The sequence below is a fragment of the Lepus europaeus genome, chromosome 14 (genome assembly GCF_033115175.1).
Source record: "Lepus europaeus isolate LE1 chromosome 14, mLepTim1.pri, whole genome shotgun sequence".
In the NCBI taxonomy this organism is placed as follows: Eukaryota; Metazoa; Chordata; class Mammalia; order Lagomorpha; family Leporidae; genus Lepus; species Lepus europaeus.
The window spans coordinates 6,965,073-6,986,461 of NC_084840.1; the positions used below are offsets into that span (position 1 = coordinate 6,965,073).

Genomic DNA, 21,389 nt, shown 5'->3' on the forward strand with positions numbered 1-21,389 from the left:
CCAGGTGCTTCTCCTGGTCTCCCATGGGGTGCAGGGCCCAAGCACTTGGGCCAACCTCCACTGCACTCCCGGGCCATAGCAGAGAGCTGGCCTGGAAGAGGGGACACTGGGACAGAATCCGGCACCCCAATCGGGACTAGAACCCGGTGTGCCGGCGCTGCTAGGTGGAGGATTAGCCAACTGAGCCATGGTGCCGGCCCCAGAATGTCTTAAGGGCTGATTCTGAGGTCAGAGTGTTACTTAGAGCAATTGTCATTCTATGAGTCTGCTATGTGGACTCCTTCCCATGTTAGAACATTCTCTCCTTTTAATTCTATCTATTAGTATTACCAGACACTTGATCTTATTTATGTGATCACTTTAACACTTAATCATATCTACATGATCATCTGAATGCTTAATATGATCACTTTAACACTTAAAGTGGCACTTTTACCACCAGCTCAAGGGATTTGAGGCCCTATGGCAAGTTTTTAAACTGTACCCTTAGAAGTAAGACCATAGGAATGCATGCAGAACTATAAAGTTTTACAGTTATAAACTTCCTCCCCTCTCTCTTATTCCCACCCTTATTTTTTACTGAGATCTATTTTAGATTGACTTTTTATACATATGATTAACTTTATGTTAAGAGTTCAACAAATAGAATGAGGAAAAGAAAAAAAAAACTGGTCCTCAAGAGTCAAGACAAGGGCTGTTCAAGTCATTGCTTCTCAAAGTGTCAATTTCACTTCTACAGATTTCCTATTAGGGCCTCTATTAGTTATCACAGATAAGGGAGAACATATGGTTTTTGTCCCTTTGGGACTGGCTTATTTCGCTCAGTATATTTTCCAGATTCATCTATTTTGTTGCAAATGACGGGATTTCATTTTTTTAAACACTGTATAGTATTCCATAGAATACATATCGCATAATTTCTTCTCCTAGTCTTCAGGTGACAGGTGTTTATGTTGATTCTACATCTTAGTTATTGTCATTTGAGCTGCAATAAACATGGGGGTGCAGATAATTCTTTTATTTGCTGATTTCATTCCCCTTGGGTAATCTCTTAGGAATGGGATGGCTGGGTTGTATGATAGGTCTATATCCAATTTGGATATATCCATACTGTCTTCCATAGTGGCTTTACCAGTTTACCTTCCCACCAACAGTGCATTAGGGTACCTTTTTCCCCCACATCCTTGCCGCATCTGCTGTTAGTTGACTTCTGTAGCCATTCTAACAGGGGTTAAGTGAAACCTCATTGTGGGTTTGATTTGCCTTTCCCTGAGGGGTTGTGATCCAGAACATTTTTTTCATGTGTCTGTTGGCCATTTGGATGTCCTCTTTTAAAAATTCCTGAATAAGTTCTTTACCCATTTCTTAACTGAGTTGTTTTGTTGTTGAGTTTCTTGATCTCTTTATATATTCTGGTCATTGATTGTTTATCAGTTGCATTGTTCGCAAATAATTTCTCCCATTCTGTGGGGTGCCACTTTGTTTTCCTGAATGTTTCTTTTGCAGTACAGAATTTTATGTAATCTCATTTGTTAATTTTGGCTTTGATTGTACCTCTTCGGTCTTTTCCAAGAATTCTTTGCCTGTACCAATATCTTGCAGGGATTCCCCAATGTTCTTTAATAATTTGATGATATTAGGTCATAAATTAAGCTCTTTAATTCATTTGAAATGGATTTTTGTGTAAGGTGTAAATGTAGGGGTCCTGATCCATACTTCCGCTTGTGGAAATCCAGTTTTCCCAGCACCATTTGTTGAAGAGACTGTCCTTGCTCCAGAGACTGGTTTTAGCTCCTTGATCAAATATCAGCTGGTTGTATATTCTTGGATTAATTTCTGGCATTTTTATTCTGTTTCATTGGTCTATCCATCTGTTTTTGTACCAGTATCAGACTGTTTTGATTATAACTGTAGTGTTTCTTGATATCTAGTAGTGTGGTGCCTCTGGCTTTGTTTTTGTTGCATAAGATTGCTTTAGCAATTCAAGGTATCCTATATTTCCATATGAATGTCAACATCCTTTTTTCTAGATCTGAGAAGAATGTCTTTGGCATTTTGACTGGTATCACATTGAACCTGTAAATTGCTTTTGGAAGAATGGACGTTTTGTTGATATTGATTCTTCCAATCCACAACCATGGAAGATTTTCCATTTTTTTGCATCTCTTTCTGCTTCTTTCTTGAATCTTTTTAATTCTCATCTTAGAGAACCTTGACATTCCTGGTTAAATTTATTCCAAGGTTTTGGATTTTTTTTTGTGTGGCTATTATGAATGGGATTGATCTTAAAAACTCAATCTCAGCCATGACATTGCCAGTATATACAAAGGCTATTGATTTTTGTGTATTGATTTTATATCCTGCTACATTATCAAACTCTTCTACAAGTTCCAATAGTCTCTTGGTGGACTATATATTTCTATTGGACCATTTGGTTTATAGTGTCAATTTACTCTACTGTTTCCTTGCTGATTTTCTGTCTCGTTGATCTGTCCGTGCTGAAAGTGTGGTATTGAAATCCCCCATTACTGTTGTATTTGAGTCTATATCCCCCTTTAGATTCCTTAATCTTTCTTTTAAATAGCCAGGTACCCTGTAATTAGATGCATATACATTTATCATAGTCACATCTTCCTGTTGAGTTGATCTCTAATCATTACATAGTGTCCTATTTTGTCTCTTTTAATAGTTTTTTTTGTGTAGATGTATATTTTGTCTGATATTAGGATGGCTATACCAGCTCTTTTTTGGTTTCTGTTAGCATGGAATATCTTTTTCCAGCCTTTCACTTTCAGTCTGCATGCATCTTTGTTAGTGAGATATGTTTATTGTAGGCGCAAATCAACAGATACTGTTTTTTAATCAATTCCGCCAGTCTGTGCCTTATCACTGGAGAGTTGAGGCCACTTACATTCAAGCTGATTATTGATAAGTAACAACCTTGCCCTGCCATTTTTCCATAATATTCCTATTGTTTACTTTGTATTTCCTTTGTACGTTTACTGGGAGATGTCCTTCCTTTATCTTCTTCTGTAGTGATGAACATGTTTTGTGTTTCTGTGTGCAAAACATCTATAAGCATCATCTGCAGGGCTGTATGGGTGATGACCCAGCCTATTGCTGGAAGACATTAATTTCATTTAACTTTCATCAAAATTAATGTTATTTGCATACTTTCAGATTCCCTCTTCATAATGTTATATTATGTAGATAGTTAAGTTATGGGTTTTTATTCTGATTTTGTGCTTAATGTCTCTGCCTTTAATGATTACTGACACTTTCTTTGCTTGGTTCTAATAAAATTCCACTTCAGGAGCTATTCTTCTATTACAAGATTAGAGGTTTGAAAGAATGTCTTTACTGAAAAAACTGTCATTTTCTCATATTGTTCTCAGTGAAGTGGGAAGATTCAAAATTGAGCCGAACACTGCATGGTTAGAAACAAAACACAGTAGAAACACAGACTGTTTTCCTCCTGTCTATGTCCCTATCATCTGTATCTATATCCACCCATTCATTGAACCAACTTAAAATTAGCTAGCTAAGCATGAAGACACAAAGACCTACAGCAGTAACCTTAATAAACTATTGTTCAGTGACACTGATTTTTCAGTTGCTACTCACAGTGAGATGGAGCTTCAATGCCATTCAAAAAGATGCACAAGGTTATATTGATCACACTGGTGAATACTGTACACTGTTGTGTGAAGTGAAAGGCTACAGCTAATGCTGAGGTCTAGAAGGTGAATTGACAGTATGCTTGGACTTGAAGTACGATCAAAAAGAACAATATACAGAATGTTGAGGGATTTAAAATTGATTTCCCGAGATTATTTTTGGTAAGGTTTGCAGGGATGGAAAATAAACTGCACTAGACAATTGAAAATCCAAGCCTGGAAAGCAGAAACAAAGTGAAAGATGCAGATATGCATTTCTAAGTCACATCAGTTGAAGAGAAGAAATACTAACTACACAACAGGGAAGACCTTATTTATTCCCTATGTTACTTTTTTTTCAAGACAGGAGGCTAAAGTTTGTTTTTATAATATACTATTCTGACAATAAGCACTGATTTTGAGAACAAAAGAAATGTTTCAATAAGTAATCTTTGCGATAAAGCAATTTTTAAAATAGAAAATGGTACCACATTTTTATTTTTTTGATTGAAATCAATATTTCAAGGAAAGTTAATCCATATATTAAAAAGGAATAAACAGTAATAAGTAGATATTACAAGTAATTATTGAAAGATTGAATTTCTACTTAGAGAAAATATCTCAATAAGTTTAAATGTAAAATATTGATAAGTTGTATAACATTCAAAGTCTTGAAATATTAAGTACTTTCTACATGTTTTATATGAAAATAAATCACATGCAGTTATGTTTATGGTAATTTTAAGATATTTGAAATGTTTATTTAAATATTTATATTTATGTATATGAAAGGCAGAGTGATAGAGAGTGACAGATGCAGACTTTGATTATCCATTAATTGGTTCACTCCCCAAATGGCCACAACAGCCAGTTCTGGACTAGGTCAAAACCAAGAGCCAGGAGCTCCTTACTGGTCTCTCATATGCATCCAAATGCCCAAGCACTTGGGTCGTCTTCAACCACCTTCTCAGGCACATTAGCAGGAAGCTGGATCAAAAGTGAGACAACCAGGACTCGACTCAGAGCTCCAGTATGAGACGCTGGCTTTGCAAGCAGCAGCTTAGGCAGCCGTACCACAAGGCCAGCCCTTCTGGTAATTTATACAAGTGAATGCTGTTACATTTGTCAAGATGGGAATGTTGACGAGAAAAGAGTATTTGGGCCAGCAGTGAATCCACCAGTCAAGAAGCTCACTTTCCACATCAGAGTGCCTGGGTTGGATGCCTGCCTCCCGCTCCCATTCCAGCTTTCCGCCAGTGCAGCCCCTGGGAAACAGTGATGATGGCTTAGGTAACTGAATCCTTGAAAGCCATCTGGGAGCAGCAGAGAGAGTGCTCAGCTCCTGGACAAGCCGCAGTCCAGCCCAGACCACTGTGGGCCATTCAGGGGAGTAAACCAGAGGACAGAAGCACTCCCTCCATCTGCCTGTTTCTCTCAGTCTTCCTGTATCTCAAATGCATAAGGAAAGTTGAGGAGTGAAGTTTCAGAAAGTTTTAAGCATTTGCATGTAAAGCTGAATAATGTAAATAGAGCTCTAATGTATATATTTCCAAAAAACACTAGAGAATAACAACTCAAAATCACCTCTTTGATCAGTCAACTTAATATATACACAAGTCATCACCAAGACTTCTGAACTTGTTCAACGAGCATATTTCAATCTGTGTATCCAAAACTCTTCCTCAACCATAAGAATGAGCAAGTATGCATATTTATAACCACTCTGGTGATAGTACATACTTATAAAAGTTAATATGAATAAAACATTCTCTATTGAATATCTATCAACATTCAATAGAAAATTGCAAATCATTAACATGAGCACAAATTTGATCTTTCAAAATGAAAATAATGTGAATTCAAGTATTTTGTTGATATGTTCTCAAGTATATTTCTATTAATCAGAAGAATGCAGTCTTGCTTTCATATTAGTTTAAATTTGAAATCCAACAGATCATTTTACGTTACCAATAAACATGGTTATAACTTTTACCAGCATTTACAAGGGAAAGGGTGAGCTCAGCAAGCCTCTGCTATTTATGGAGACAAAGATTATTGCTTACAAGGAAAACATTACCCAGAAAAATTTCCCATTGCTACATAGTACCTAATTTGAAAAGAAAAGTGAATTTTGACATCTTCATCATCTGGTCTAGATGGTTTATATGGCTGAAAATTATGAAATAACATTTTACAGGGGTTTGAACCACCTGCCACTGTACACACAGCTGATTTTAAAGAAGTCCCAACAAGAGAATTTTCCAACCACGCTTGTAGACTGTTAGTGAAATGTTACCAACGTACCTTGTAACTGAATCTTATTCTCAGGACTCTGAACCAAAACAGAACTGACAGAATCTAGGTTGTCATAGTTACTGCAGCCAAGAGGACCGGTCCGTGTTTCTGTTACCTGGTGAACAAAACATTGCATTTATTGTATACATCAGACTTTACAATGTTCATTCAGTTTGTCATAGTTATCTTGTGCTAATATTACACATTTGAGGGTAAATATCATTGGAGGGGCCAGGGACTAAACACAATGAGCAAAACACAGAAGAGCACACAGGACTCTTCCTCATCTTCTTCATCCTGATGTCGGGCACAGAACATCCAGAAAAATAGCAGAAGCCTTCTTTGATCACAACTCATGATTTTAGGGAAGACATAACAAGAACATGCCTCTTAAGTTACAGAGAACGCTTTGAGTTTTAGAAAAAGTATTTTCACTTTCTTCAATAAATCAGACCCATCTGCAAGGCGACTGTCTAAAAACTGATTGCATTATTAGATTCCTCTACTTAAAAAGCTACACTTATCCCCTCTTCCTGGTGGTATTGTAGTCTAACTCTGTCTGGCATCTGCATAAATTCTCACTCACAGACAGGCCTTCTCCCTGTCCATGGGAAAGTCTTTGTTTAGATAATGATCCCACCTTCAGTCCACCTTGATGATGGAGGCTCGTTTCTCAGCAGTGACTAATCTGGTGTATGGATGAGCTTCAAAATGAAGCTCATGTTCCAATACCCTCACAAGCTATTCCTTAATGATGTCCACCTATATTATTCTGCCATTTCTATCAATTATGGCTGGCAATACACTTTAGTAAATAATTGTGAAGTCTCATATTGTAGACTGATTTTTTTACTTGGATGTCTTGGGAAAGACAGTATCAGGAGATGAGGAGACAGTTTTATCGATTGCATGAAAATGGAAATTTATCCTGAAGATCATTTTAATTGCAATTGTAATGAACTTTGTGTTTTAAAAAAGTAACAAGGCTATCTGTGGAAACCAGAATTCAGATTACTTCATCCACCATAGTTACTCATCTCACTTTGGGTCAAACTAGAGACATTTCTAGGACTAGAAAGATAGCATAGTATCCAGCTACCTGTAACTGCTCTAAACTCGCCTCCCCTCACCCTTCCTTCTGCTACAACCACACTGGTCTTTTGGCTTTTTCTACAACACATTCATCAGGCTCCTGGCTTAGGATCCCTGACTTGCTGACCTTATCCCGATGCTCCTCCTCTGAACACTTCCACACTGTCACTCCCTTCAAGTCTGTGCTCAATAGCCATCTCTCAGAACAATGTGGACTAACCTATTTAAAGTGAATATTCCTACTTCTTCCAAACACATTTCTGTCCGCTTATCTTGCTCTACTTTTCCCATGGTGATCAGATCCTAAGAGGCCGTATAATTGACTCTTCCATCATGGTTATCACTGATACTTCTCTGTAGAAGCTAAGCGCACAAGTGCTGGGGATATGGGTTATTTTGTTCACTTAGGTGACTGCAGCGCATCCTCTGTTCTCGTCTAAGATCACAGGCACTGACGAAGTGAAAGAAAATGGAAACGGAAGCAAGGAAGACATCAGGTTATGAACGATACGAGGAAAGTCTAAAGTAAGCAGCAGCAATAAGATGAATCTGAAGAAGATGGATTATTATTTTTTTTGACAGGCAGAGTTAGACAGTGAGAGAGAAGGAGACAGAAAGAAAGGTCTTCCTTTTTTCCGTTGGTTCACCCCCAAAATGGTCACTATGGCAGGTGCGCTGCACCAATCCAAAGACAGGAGCCAGGTGCCTCCTCCTGGTCTCCCATGCGGGTGCAGGGCCCAAGCACTTGGGCCATCCTCCACTGCACTCCCGGGCCACAGCAGAGAGCTGGCCTGGAAGAGGAGCAACCGGGACAGAATCCGGCGCCCCAACCGGGACTAGAACCCAGGGTGCCGGCGCCACAGGCAGAGGATTAGCCAAGTGAGCTGCAGTGCCGGCCCCAGAAGATGGATTATGAAAACAACTAGAACTGGCTCGAATAAGAAACACTAAAACTGTACAACAAAGTGGGGAACGGACAAGATAACGTGAAGATATGGTGCAAAGTAGAGCCACTGCGGAAGGCACACAAGGAGCTGGCTACTTCACATGCTAAGTCTCTGGTGAAGACACCCAGCAGAAGAAGCGACAACACAAGTCTATTTTTAGAAGTGATATCAAAGACAGGCCTATTAATTTTGGAGTTGTCGATTTATAGGCAATTATCTAGGACGAGAGGAAAGATTCATCAGTTCAAGGCAGGGAGTGCGTGTATGACATAATTCCTAAATGAGTCCTTCATAGTAACACAAACTGCCTGTTTTGCACAAAGCAACATCTGAAATTAGAGTTTATCATGGGGAAGACGTTCCCTTTGTCCTAAATTAACATTGACTTGAATTTTCCTTTACTCATTGTCCCCCCAGTGGAGATAATAAAAATGAATAGCATTTTGAAGTCAATAGAAGATGAAGAGCTTTGAAGTAAACATTTAGGGTTTGAGGCCATTTTAGTATCCTATCATATAGGTTATCTGTTGCTTTCCAACTTATTCAAAAAACATATATACCCATCACAATACTGCAAACACACTCCATACTTGTAGTTTTCAGAATAAAATTGGCTTTAATCACACACTCATGATGTATCATATCTTGGAAACTGGAAAAAAAAACTCTCCTAACACTTAAACTTTGAGTTCAGATAGTATCATTTTATATCATTACAGTCCCTCTTAGATTCAGATATTGTATACCTAGGGAAAAACTTAAGAAAACTAAATAACAGTTAATAATTTGGAGAAAAGTTGAATCTCTTTCATCTATTTATCTGATGTATATATTATATAGGTGATATATCTATATATCTATATTATTGCTTTAATCACTCATATTTCACAAAATGCAATAAAAATCTGGCATCACATTCATAATTTTACTATATTCTCTCTCCTTCACAACTGAATTCACTGATGTCTGATTCATTGTAAAAATTTATAAACTGTTAGCACATTCTATCAAGCAAATCTATTTCTGAACTCTGTCATATGTAAGTACCCTGTGTGCCTTACAAGTTTCAGTATTAGTAAACGATCCTTTCTTAATACATTTTTAAAATAATGAAGTGAATACAGATGGAAAATGCAACACACTTTGTTATACAAACATTACTGCAGAGAGGCTAACTCTGCAAAATATAATTACATAGACTTATCACAAATACCAAACTTACATCATCAGCTGTTTTAAGAAAGTCTGATGCAGGAGTTGCCATTATTCAATAAACAGATATAACATTGATTAGGGTTGACAATAATCCTTTAACAAGAGCATTCATAGTTTTTGAGAAAGGATATACAGAAGGAGAACATATCAATTAATTTATATTATTTAGCTCTGGGACTGACTATTTTGAGAGCAAGGGCTAACAGTGTAGACAGAGCATACAAGGGAAGACCTCTCAGAGCTGTCCCTTTGGGTGGTGGCTGCTTTTGGATACAAGAAGCACAATTTCACATTCTTAAAGACTAGGGAGCTCAAAGAGAATTGTGGGGTGTGTGGTATGAAAGGTGCAGCTTAACCCGCTATGGAGCATGACATGGAACCTTGCAAAAACTTATCTGAGGGAAATTTGTTGTCTGCATATGACAAATGAGTTCTTAACTCTAAAATGGACAGGCTATGTGAACAGTGTTTTCCACAATGTTGAAAAGCACTGAGGCTACACAGGTATAATAAGTCAGGAAATATGCATGCATTTTTCAATATTTTCATTATTGTTTCATTGAATTATTACCCATTATCTTCACAGTTGGAGAATTTCACAGACAGTTAAAGACAAATGACCTTCATAATTCAAAGTGATGTTTTGTAATTAATTATATAAACATTGACACATATTCAAGTTTACTTACATTAAAACAAAATCGGCACAGATAATTTACTTGGAAATAAATAATCCTTGCCAATTTCTATCAAGTTTTCTTTAGGCTTAGATACTCTAAGGATGATTTTTTTAACTTAAGAATTATTGTAGTTGAGTCTTGTTGTTAAAGTTCTGTAAATTAAATCAGTAAGAACCAGTTGAAGAAAATTAATATGAAGCAAAAATGAAAGAAAGAAAGAAAAAAGGGAAACAAATAATTGTAAACAGAAAACCAAGCAGCCCTCTTAGGGGAAATAACACTACTCCATCATCTCCAAACTTCATTATAAATGTAAATTATTCTAGACAACATTCTAATCCTATCATGTAATTTAAAAAAATAGACTGAAGTGATCATGCCTAGGCCCCAGCCATGGCTACGTGGCTCCTGTAGCAGAACTCATCTAAGCTTGAAGACTCTGTTGGCTGAGAGCTAAAATTTTCTACGGCATTGGGTGGTGGTAAAGATAAAATCAGATGACTTATTAAAAGTTTTTACTGTGATCCAGTTCCATGTTAAATATTTAAAAATAAAAGTAAAAAAATTATTATTTACTATTAAAAAAACAAAGGCACAAATATAATTGTTGTGGAAGTGTATGAAAATTATCCACAGCCCATTGATAATATGAAGGTTGTAACATCATAATAATTTCATGATATCAGCATTGGATGTGAATATTATTTTTATATAGAGATAGGATACCTTTACTTTAATCGTCCCAAATCAAGCATGCCCTTCAACCTGCAAATGTACAAATTTTGCACAAAACCATTCAAAATACAAAAGAAGCACATTTTGGTGAGAAAAATCCACAAAAAGACTGAAGTAGAAATATTAATCAAGAAAAAATAGTTCAATTACATATAAAATAACAATATTAACAGCGAAACAAAAAACAAAAGAGAAGACTGCTGCTATCTGGTACAGAACACAATTGAGGATTCTACCAAAAAAATGATTAAATGAGAAAAAGTGTATTCATGGTGTATGAAAAAGCTAACAGAATATGATATGACCTTGTACAATTATACATACATATGTGCACATAAATATACATCATATATGGATCTGTAAAACCACTATTACAGAACTCCAGAAAGCTCATGAAAAAGTGAATTAAGTTTATTTTGGTAAAAAAAAATGAAATCCATGTATAGTTTTTTTCATTATATGTATTTTCCAAAGACATTGTGAAGAACTATCATATTGCTTTAGGCCTTTTTCCAAATGTAACAAGATTCATCACTTTGACTGAATACCATCTTTCAACAATTCAATAAAATGTATTCTACATGAAAACTGTGTCTCTTACAACAAATCTATAAATGGGCATTTTTAAAAGCTTATAATGTTTCTAGAAACTGATATTCAGGAGTTTTTTTTCTCTTTTAATCTTTTGAGTTCTATAAGAGATATGTGTGTCTACTTCCCCTTTCATCTTTACATTGCTGGCTACATGATAAGTAAGCATACAGAACAGTGGTTTACTTGCTGTCATTTTTTGTAACAAAAGTAATCAATCCTCGTGTTGGAAATTCAAGCAACAGAATAAATTACTAGCTCAGAGAAACAGATGAAAATATGTTTTCTATTTTGTCCTCATCATTTTACTAGATACAGAAGTGGCTGAGACTAGCAGAAACTGTTCAGAACCACACTTTACTCATAGCACCAGACTGTCATGAGCTTGACCTTTGGACAGCCCCTTCTCATAGAAAAAAATGATGGACTCTATTGCTTTCAGAGTTACATTAGTTACCAAAGTTTATTGTGAGTTGCTTCATATGCACTGATTATGTACACCCAACGCTGGGATACTGACAAAGACAATGGAACTCATTTGTAAAACACGTCCAAGAGGGAACATAGGAACTTCCTTCCCAGTGTTACAGTATCTTCTGAAAACCACATCTTACCGGGATAGCCATGAAAGAATGAATATACTGAAGAGGAAATTCTGTCTGTTGTATTGTAGGAACAGAAAAAAACCTAAAATGTTGGATGCTGTAGAGGCTGCAGTTTGTAATTGGTACCCCATCCAGATAAGCTGCCTTACAAATTACTGATTACTCTCTTTCATTCTTCCCACATTTCCCTCAGATTTGCCTTACCATAAACTCTACCCCAACCTTCTTTTCTTCCAGAAATAACATTTCTGCTCATAACCATCTAAAGCAATTTGTGTTCAGAAGACCACACTGCAAGACAAAATTATATTGGCTCCTAGAGTATTTCTGGTGCCTTAATATTAAAGAATGAAACTAATACTTCAAACATAAATAAAGGTGTCTCCTTGCATAAATTCTTCCTCAATGAGTTACTGATTCTTACCACTCTTTTATTAATATTGATTATGATAACTGCAACCCATATAACCAGTGGATGACTCAAATCTGGACTACAGGCAGGAATTCTACAAACCAATAATAATGGCAACAGTAATTGGGCCAGCGCTGTGGCGTGACGAGCTAAGCCACTGAATACAGCGCTACTATCCCATATGCGCACCTGTTTGAGACTTGGCTCTTCTATTACAGATCCAGCTCCCTGTTAATGCACCCGGAAAGCAGCAGAGGATGGTTGGGTGCTTGGGCCCCTGCACCCATGTAGGAGACTGGAGGAATCTCCTGGCTCCTGGTTTCTGTCTTACCCAGCTCTGGCCATTGCGGTCATTTGGGGAGTGAAGAAATGTATGGAAGATTTCTCCCTCTGTCTCTTCCTTTCTCTTTTTTTGTGACTCTGCCTTTCAAATAAAAAAAAAAGTTAACTGAAAAAAGATTTTAAAAAAAGATATCTAAATATCCAATAGCCATGAAAAGCATTCAACTTTTTCAGTAGAAATCTGAATATTCAAAACATAAGAGGATGCCTCTACCCACTCTCAGGGAACGCTTATAAGCTAGGTGTGCACAGTGTGCAGAGGAAGTGGAAGTCTCACAGCTGCTGGGAGTGGAAATCCATACAACCTTCAGAAAATGCTTTGAAAGTGTCTACCTAAGGAGATATAGACACATCTGTGTGTGTGTGTGTGTGTAAGACTTACTTATTTATCTTGAAAGTCAGAATTACAGAGAGTAGAGATAAGAGACAGAGATCTTCCTTCAGCTGGTACTCTCCACAAATGATGCTAGTGCTGAGCCAGGATGAAGCCAGGAACCTGGAACTTCACACAGGTCTCCTAAGCGGGTAGCAGGGGTCCAAGCAGTTGGGCTATCTTTCACTGCTCTTCTCCGGCCATTGGAAGGGAGTTGGATCAGAGAGGAGTAGCTGGACTTGAATTGAGGCACATATGGACACATTCTTTTAAAAATATTTATGTTTTCAGATTTAACAATTTTAAACATTTTGCCATTTTCACTTCTATATTATATATATATATATATATGAATACAATTTTCTTTAAAGCTTGGATGTCAATATCACATAATGTGGGAAGGTAAAGAAAGGAAATGGGGTACAATATTTTTAGTAGGTATAATTCAGTGAAGATAACATTTATAAACACATGCCAAGTAATATGATACTCACATATTTTATACTCTATATATACATATATATGTTTATATATTAACTTGCAAATATGAGAGAAAAACAAAATTTGTCTTTCTGTGTCAGGCCTATTTCACAAAGCATGATGATCTTCAATTTCATCAGTTTTGCTGCAGATGTCAGAAATTTCATTCTGCTTCAATGTCTGAGTTATATTCTGTTTTATTCTAATTTACTTAGTATTATGTTATATATATATATATATATATATATATATATATATATTCCAGTCATCTGTTGATAAACATCTAAATTGACTCCAAACCCTAGGGCTGCAAAAACATTGGAGTTCAGATATCTCTTTCATACTCCTATCTCATTTCCTTTGGCTATATTCCCAGAAAAAGGATATACTGGTCATATGGCAGATGCATTTTTCGTTGTTTGAAGAATACCCATACTGTTTTCCATAATGGCTGCACTTATTTGTATTCTCACTAACACTGTATTAGGGTTCCCATTTTCTCAACAACCTTGTGGTATTTCTATTTTTTTTTTTAATTTGGAGGATATTTAATCCAACTGGAGTGAGATGACCTCATTGTGACTTTATTCATACTTCCGGATGGCTAGTGATCCTGAGAAACTTTCATGTGCTTCCTGGTGTTTTGTATTGCATCTTTTGGAAAAATGTCTAGCACATCTTCGAAGCCAGGTATACAGTCAACAAAATGTGCCAAAAGACTCTTGCAATTTGTTTCATAGCATCCCATTCTTCATATCCCATGGAGAAAAATAACAACTTCATAATCAACAGTTCAATGTGTAAGTAAATTTAAGATGTGAATATTGTACCACGTTAAGAATATACTAAAGTCAACATTGAACGACATGAGTCATTTCACAACTGAATGAAATCCATTATGCTTCTATCAATATTAAGTTCAAAATACAGAAAACGTAATTTATGGTGCTAGAACTCAGGATGGTGCTTATTCTTTGTATACGAGAGTAATTATAACTGAGCACGAAGGGAAACTCTTGGGTTCTAGTAATGTTCTCGCTGTGCTGTGGCTGAAGACTGTTGTGTTTTCAAACCTGAACACTCTACACTTCTCTGTGTATGGATATATGTAAAACACTCATTTACCAAAATCCATTAATATTTGTTTTCCTTATGAATTTTATTAGAGCAGACAGTATGACATGTCTACATACACATGTATGAATGTCTAGAAATCTACTTACTTATGTGTTTATCTGTCAGCCATTTGGATGTACTGCAGTGCAAGCATGGTCATTGCTTTTATATCTTTTCAGCTTGGTTATTATTCTACTGTGGCTTTGCATAAAGAAAAATGTGAAAATTTCATGCTGTGACAGACTACTAAAAGAGATTACTTATTTTAGGTTATTAACATGAGTTTATTTAAAAATCAAATTCTACAAACTTTTAATCATCTTACAGTATGTCATATTTATTTAGTTTTCATTCAAGGCCATTACTACTTTCTAATTGTAGATATTTAGACAGTTAGCCACTTGTAGACTAGAAAATAGCTGATAGATTAATTATTCGCATTTCTTATTGTTCTGTATTTGCCTGTGATTCCAGAGAACACACTTATTTCTGATATAAGAAATTATTCCTTTCCTCATATGTTCACCTTGAAAGAGTAATAAAAATAAGTATGAATAAATGAAACAATCATTTAAAATATTCTATTATTCCTAATTATAACTCCTTTCCAAGTTTACTTAAGTTACAAGGTATTAAAGTTTTCACAAATAAATAATATTTAATATTAATAACAAGAGTTAATTCATAGAGTTAATATGCAAAGTACAGATCCTAATGATTGCAAGGGTTTCAGATAAAGGTGCCATGAGTATACTTGGAAACATTCTCAAAACAGTGACGTCATATTTATTTTTAATTTTTTTAAGATTTATTTTACTTATTTGAAAGACAGAGTTACAGAGAGAGATAGAGACAGAGAGAGAGGTCTTCTACCCACTGGTTCACTCTCCAGATGGTCGCAAAGGCCTGAGCTGAGCCGATCTGAAGCCAGGAGCCAGAAGCCAGGAGCTTCTTCCAGTTATCCCACGTGAGAGCAGAGGCCCAAGCACTTGAGCCATTTTCTACTGCTTTCCCAGGCCACAGCAGAGAGCTGGACTGGAAGAAGAACAGCCGGGACTAGAACCAGCGCCCATATGGGATGCTGGCACTTCAGGCCAGGGCTTTAACCTGCTGCACCACAGCGCCAGCCCCATCATATTTATTTTTTAAAAAAAGATTTATTTATTTATTTGAAATGCAGAATTACAGAGAGAGGGAGACAGTCAGAGACAGAGAGATCTTCCACCCACTGTTTCATTCTCCAAATGGCTGCCAGGGCTGGAGCTGGGCTGATCCAAAGCCAGGAGCCAGAGAGATTCTTTGGGGTCTCTTATGTGGATATAGGGGCCCAACTACTTTGGCCATCTCTGTTGCTTCCCCAGGCAGATTAGCAGGGAGATGGATCTGAAATGCAGCAGCCAGGTCTGGGACCAGCACCCATGTGGGATGCTGGCACTGCAGACAGTGGCTTTACCCATTACTCCATAGTGCCGGCCCCAACAGTGATGTTTTAAACAGCTAAAAGTAGTTTCACCAGGGCAGCAAATTATTTGAGAGCTAAATATACAAATAATTAGGGGATTAAAACCCTCAGGAAATTGTCCTATTTCACTCATTTATTACAATGTTTTCTTTATGTTCTGTCATGGAAATAAAAAAAAAAACTGCATATCAGTTTTCCATTTCCATTATCTTTACTTGTTAGACTGTAAACTCTACTCCTAGTGATACCTAGTACCAGGCACATAGTAGGAATTCAGTAACTGTGGATTAAATTGATGGATAAATATTTTATGCTTAGAAATCCTTATTTCAAAGGAATCATTAATTTATTATACTTTCTTGAGAATCTTTTGAAAAAGTGCAGCAGCGCCAACATATATAAATTTTTAGAGCTATCAGGAGTCCTAGAATTCATCTATTTTCACGATCTCATTATACAAATGAGGTATCTGGAGCCAGGGAGATCATTGAGCTAGCTTGGTACCCTCTAAGTGAAATAAGAGCTGGAACTGGGAGTTGGCTCTCCGGACTCATAAATCAAATACCCACACCACACACTGTGCTGCCTTTCCAAGCTCCGCAGTTAACAAGTTTTTGAAACTTTGCTTGGCTTGATCAATCTCATTCATTTGCTCTCTCCTACTTTCTCTCTCTCTCTGGCAATAATGTTACAATAAAGCCCAAATTAATTGGTCTAGATTGATGTGGAAGTCAATTACAATGGTATAATATCCTGGGTCATTCTCATAGATAATAAACATTGCTAGGAGTGTGCTCGTTAATATACCTTTGATTGAAAGCCAAATGAGTTAGCTTTTACTCTAAGCATTAATTTATTAATGGTTGGAAATATAACATGTCATATTCTTATATTACTCTGCAGTAGACTTCAGAAATATAAAATACCAGTACAATTGTTGATTCATTTCTGATATGTTCTGAAAGAGTATCTCTTTTCTGATAATACACACACAGGGCATTTTACAATTGTGTATTGTTAAAACCATCAAGCTTACAGAAAGCTTTAGAAAATGATGATATTAAGAAAACTTGCCTTTTTTCCCCAACTGCAGAAAATGTCTTAGTATAATTTTTGTTTGTTAAAATGAGAGCGTTTAAAGTTTTTTTTTTTTCCATTTATTTTTGGCCTGTCTTTTTTTTATTTCAACATCTTACTAAGCTCTTAACATCAGATCGTAATTCAATGCAGTCTTCATTTTTTATTCTGCTGCAATATTTTTGGAGCTTATTTTTAAATCAGAAAATGCATTTTCAGATACCATTTATTATAAGATGCATGCAAAAAGAAAAATGTTCATATTAGTGTAAACTTATTAGCAGAGTAATTTAATTTTTAAAATTGTTTTATCACTTATGTTTTGTAGGACATGGAAAAAAATTATTTATACAATGTTGCATCCACAAATAAAAAAACACAAGAGTATATCAATACAAAATTTTCTTGCCTTTTAATTGAATAATAAACACTATACTTAGTATGTTATACATAATAAAATGACTTAAATATATTTGACATTGTCATTGTATTCTTGAATCTGTTCCAACTGTTAAGTAGCAGTTCAAAATGGTATCTGATACATAACCAATGTCCAGTAGACATATGTTCTCATGAAAAACACAAACATGAATCAAATATAAATTCAATATAAAAGAATATATACCATTGTTGAATCATCTATGTATGGAAATGATTTCATGCTGATGACAGCTTTCCCAAGTTGTACTCCCCAGGATTTCAATAATAAAATGCATTTAAAAGCTAGAATCACTCATTTATAGGATTTTGAAAAACTGCATAGTTTTTTACAGGAGAAGCAATGATACTTGAAACATGAGAATAAAAATCAGAATATAAACAATGTTAAGAGCCATATATCCCTAAAATATGTACAACATAAACCATAGAGCTATGGATTATAAATTAGAGTATAAGAGAGAGTGTAGAGAAAATATATTTACGTGAAGTAAACAACTAGGATTCAAGGAGAGTAACACCAATGATCGCCACGTTTTGTTTAGGGACAAATGGATTACGTCTTCCTGGAGAGCAACTGCTTCAGTGCAGTTGTACTTCTACTTGCCACCGTGAGCCCATGCATGGCCACAATGATTGACCTAGTTTCTCCTGCCCCATCAATTGTCCTCCGTCAGAATAATACACAAACACAGCACCCACGAACACTCACAAGTAAGCCTATTGAGAAAGGCTATGTATGCCCTTTAAGCACACATTAAATTATAAAATTACACACTGGGATGAAAAGAGAAGTTTTCTCAGATTCTTAATGTGATATGGAATAAGGTAAACTGGACACAGTTAAGTCAGAACAAGGTTGCCAAAAAACATCAGGGTGCCTTTGTGCTTAACCGTGGTTGCCATGGAACTTAAATGTGAGTCCCTTGATTGGTCTTGGAGAGGTTGACCTGTACATTCACTCCAACAGATGCTATTTTGATTTATTTTTTAAATAACACTAAGTTTAAAATCATAACAATAGTAAGAAACTATACAGCAAAATGAGAAAGACAGAGGGAGAAAATAAGCATTCATTAGGTTCCAGACTACATGGATATAGACAACTGACATTTTCCTAAAATTGCATTTGTGACAGCTATAACCGATGGTGTTACATAATAGCAACCTTGCACTTCATTATAGGAAATCTGAAGGGATATTGTTATTGCTCTACAGTTGGCTAGGAGACTTCTGATGTCTTCAGTATGAATAGGGGGAGAAGCACAGCTCCACTACCACCAAGCAGTAACGCACAGTGGACACCGGCCGCCAAAGGCCAGGGCCACAGCTCCCTCTGTTGCAGGAAAGTCAGCAGCAGCCACGGCAGGTGCCATCGCCATGACTGGCCTTGAACGCCACCTCCCAAGTCTGCAGAAATTATGTCTCAGGGAACTCCGAGGCCAGAGACTCTTTTCTACTGCTTTGCATAAAAAATAAACGCAACCCAAGGCAGCATTCATCACGTTTGTCGTAGAAAAGAGAACTCGTGAAGCAACACGTGAAAAACTGATTTTCTTTTCTTTTTGTTTACCCTATGAATTGCGACCCCATTGCCTTTTGTTTTTTAAATACGATTAAAATGGCTAAAAGTTTAACGCAGAATGGGAATAATAAAACAAAACAAAGAAAACACTGTTTCTAAATCTAAGTTCAGAATAGTTCACAGTCTTCTATAATTATTTTTAACAGTGTGTTATTAGCTTTCCCATATAAATGAACCTTAAAACGCTGTTGTTGTCTGAAAGGCTAAATTTAATATAATGAAGGCACTGAAGACAAGGAATTAAGAGTCTGTATCTTCAGCAAATATCGCCTCTTCCTTGGAGATACCAATCTCTAATCTCCAGAAGAGCAGGCACGGGCTGCTCCCCTTGGTTTCATTATTCCCTTCCCAAACCCTTGCACCCCAGATCAAACCAATGCCAGTTATTCTTCTACTTTAATGCACTCTATTTTTAAAACACGTGTTTATTGTTTATTTATTTGAAAGGCACAGTAACAGAGAGAGAGGGAGAATGGGGGTGGGGTGGGAGAAAGGGTCAGAGAGAGAGAGGTGTCTTCCATCTGCTGCTTAACTTGGCAAATGGCCGCAGCAGCCAGAGCTGTGCCCGGCTGGAGCCAGGAGCTTCTCCTGGGCCTCCCACATGGGTGGCAGTGGTCCAAGTACTTTGGTTTCCTCTGCTGCTTTCCCAGGTGCATTAACAGGAAGTCAGATCAGAAGTGGAGCAGCCAAGAATGCAACCAGCTCCCACATGGGATGCCGGCCACGCAGGAGGCAGCTTAACCTGCTACGCCACAACAACCACCAGACTGTCTCTTCTTTGAAGCAGTAATCAAGAAGGCAGAGTGAAAAAACCAAGGGCTGTGTACACTCCAGTGAATCAGACAAGATGGTGTGGCAAGACGCGACTGCAAAGCATTAATTAAACAAGAGTCACTCTCTTCTTTCATCTCTATTGCATAACTCATTTTATAATTCTAAATCCATTGAACCTGCCCAATTGGAACTCACCTTGCATCTCAGCCAAGCTGTTAACAGTGAGCTGATGATACAGATGATGTAAAACCTCACAAATTGAATTATTTTACTTTCTTTGATTCAGGAACTAAATGTGCATGTGTCAGCGTCACATGCCGGAGGAGAGGTCTTGTCACCACGTTAGAGGGCAGCAAGACCAAAATCAAGGGCGCTGCCTGCCCAAAGTGGACAGTAGCTCAGGTAAAGCACACCCGGAACAATCTGTCCATAACAAAGAGCCCACAGCAGTCTTTCCATAAAACCTTCTACCATACCAGGATACTATAGCATGCCATTTATGCAATACAGGCATTGAATGTAGCTTGTCATTATTTTAATTATCTTGTTTCCAGCTTAGGAGTTAGTACTCTAGTGTACTACCACATTTCCTAATATTTTATTCCAAAATAATATCAAAATTTTGTATTGCTTCTCTGAAATATTACTGCTATGAAATATTTGTTAAAACAGTTCTTATGACTTTGATTTAAAACAAAACATTTTTAAAATGCTTTTGAATTTTCAGCAGTACCACACTTTTTAGAAAATTTCTTAAGCATATCAACGGCTTCTTGCTTTAGTTATGTTTTAAATACAGGACAAGTCACGCCTGTGCAGAGATCGGCTCCAAGTTCATAAGAACACTGTCAAATTCTTCCATTTGTCACCCAATTAAAGTGGACACCACACAGAACTGAGAAGCACAACACACTGGAACTCTGCAGACTCCGGCATAATTAGAAAGGCAGAAGTGGAGTTCTAGTTTCAACTGGCCATTACAGAAACTTTTCTGTCATTTCATTTTTTTTCTGAAAAATAAATTGGGTTTGCTCACAAAAAGTCTGGATAAGTTCAAATTCCTTAGCAATTGATTTTCACTAAATGTCAGCACTGAGATGATTTCAAAGGAACAAATATTTATATGAGAAAAAGGGATCATAACCCACAAGAATTATATATGCATTATTAACATTCTAAGAGCCAGGGAAATAGCATAAACTGCCCAAATCTCTTCACGGGATTATAATTGTGTTATTCACTTTTTTTAGTTGAAAGATAGCTCGGGGATTATAATTAAGATAAATTTTTTATCCTTAATTAATGGAAGCATAAGAAAAATGGAAAGGGAAAAGGGACTTCAGTCATTTCAAATTTAAGTATCTATCTTTTCTGTAAGAAATTTAGAAGAAAATAAATCCAGGCTAAATCTCACTGCAAATCTTGTCTTCCTCTTCTCTCCAGTGCCTTTCCCCAACATCTTGGTTTCCTTGGATTATTTACTTCCTATGGATTTCTGTGTAGGGATGCAGAGC

At 36.6% G+C, this 21,389-nt stretch overlaps 1 protein-coding gene across 1 annotated transcript in view; it reads right to left on the bottom strand.

Moving 5' to 3' along the window:
- Positions 1–21,389, bottom strand: part of BRINP3 (BMP/retinoic acid inducible neural specific 3) — a 510,736-nt gene that overhangs the window by 145,320 nt on the left and 344,027 nt on the right. Inside the window, exon 5 of the mRNA XM_062211230.1 lies at positions 5,961–6,066. Within this exon, the coding sequence (XP_062067214.1) occupies positions 5,961–6,066 (106 nt within the window). The remainder of the gene's footprint in view (positions 1–5,960; positions 6,067–21,389) is intronic.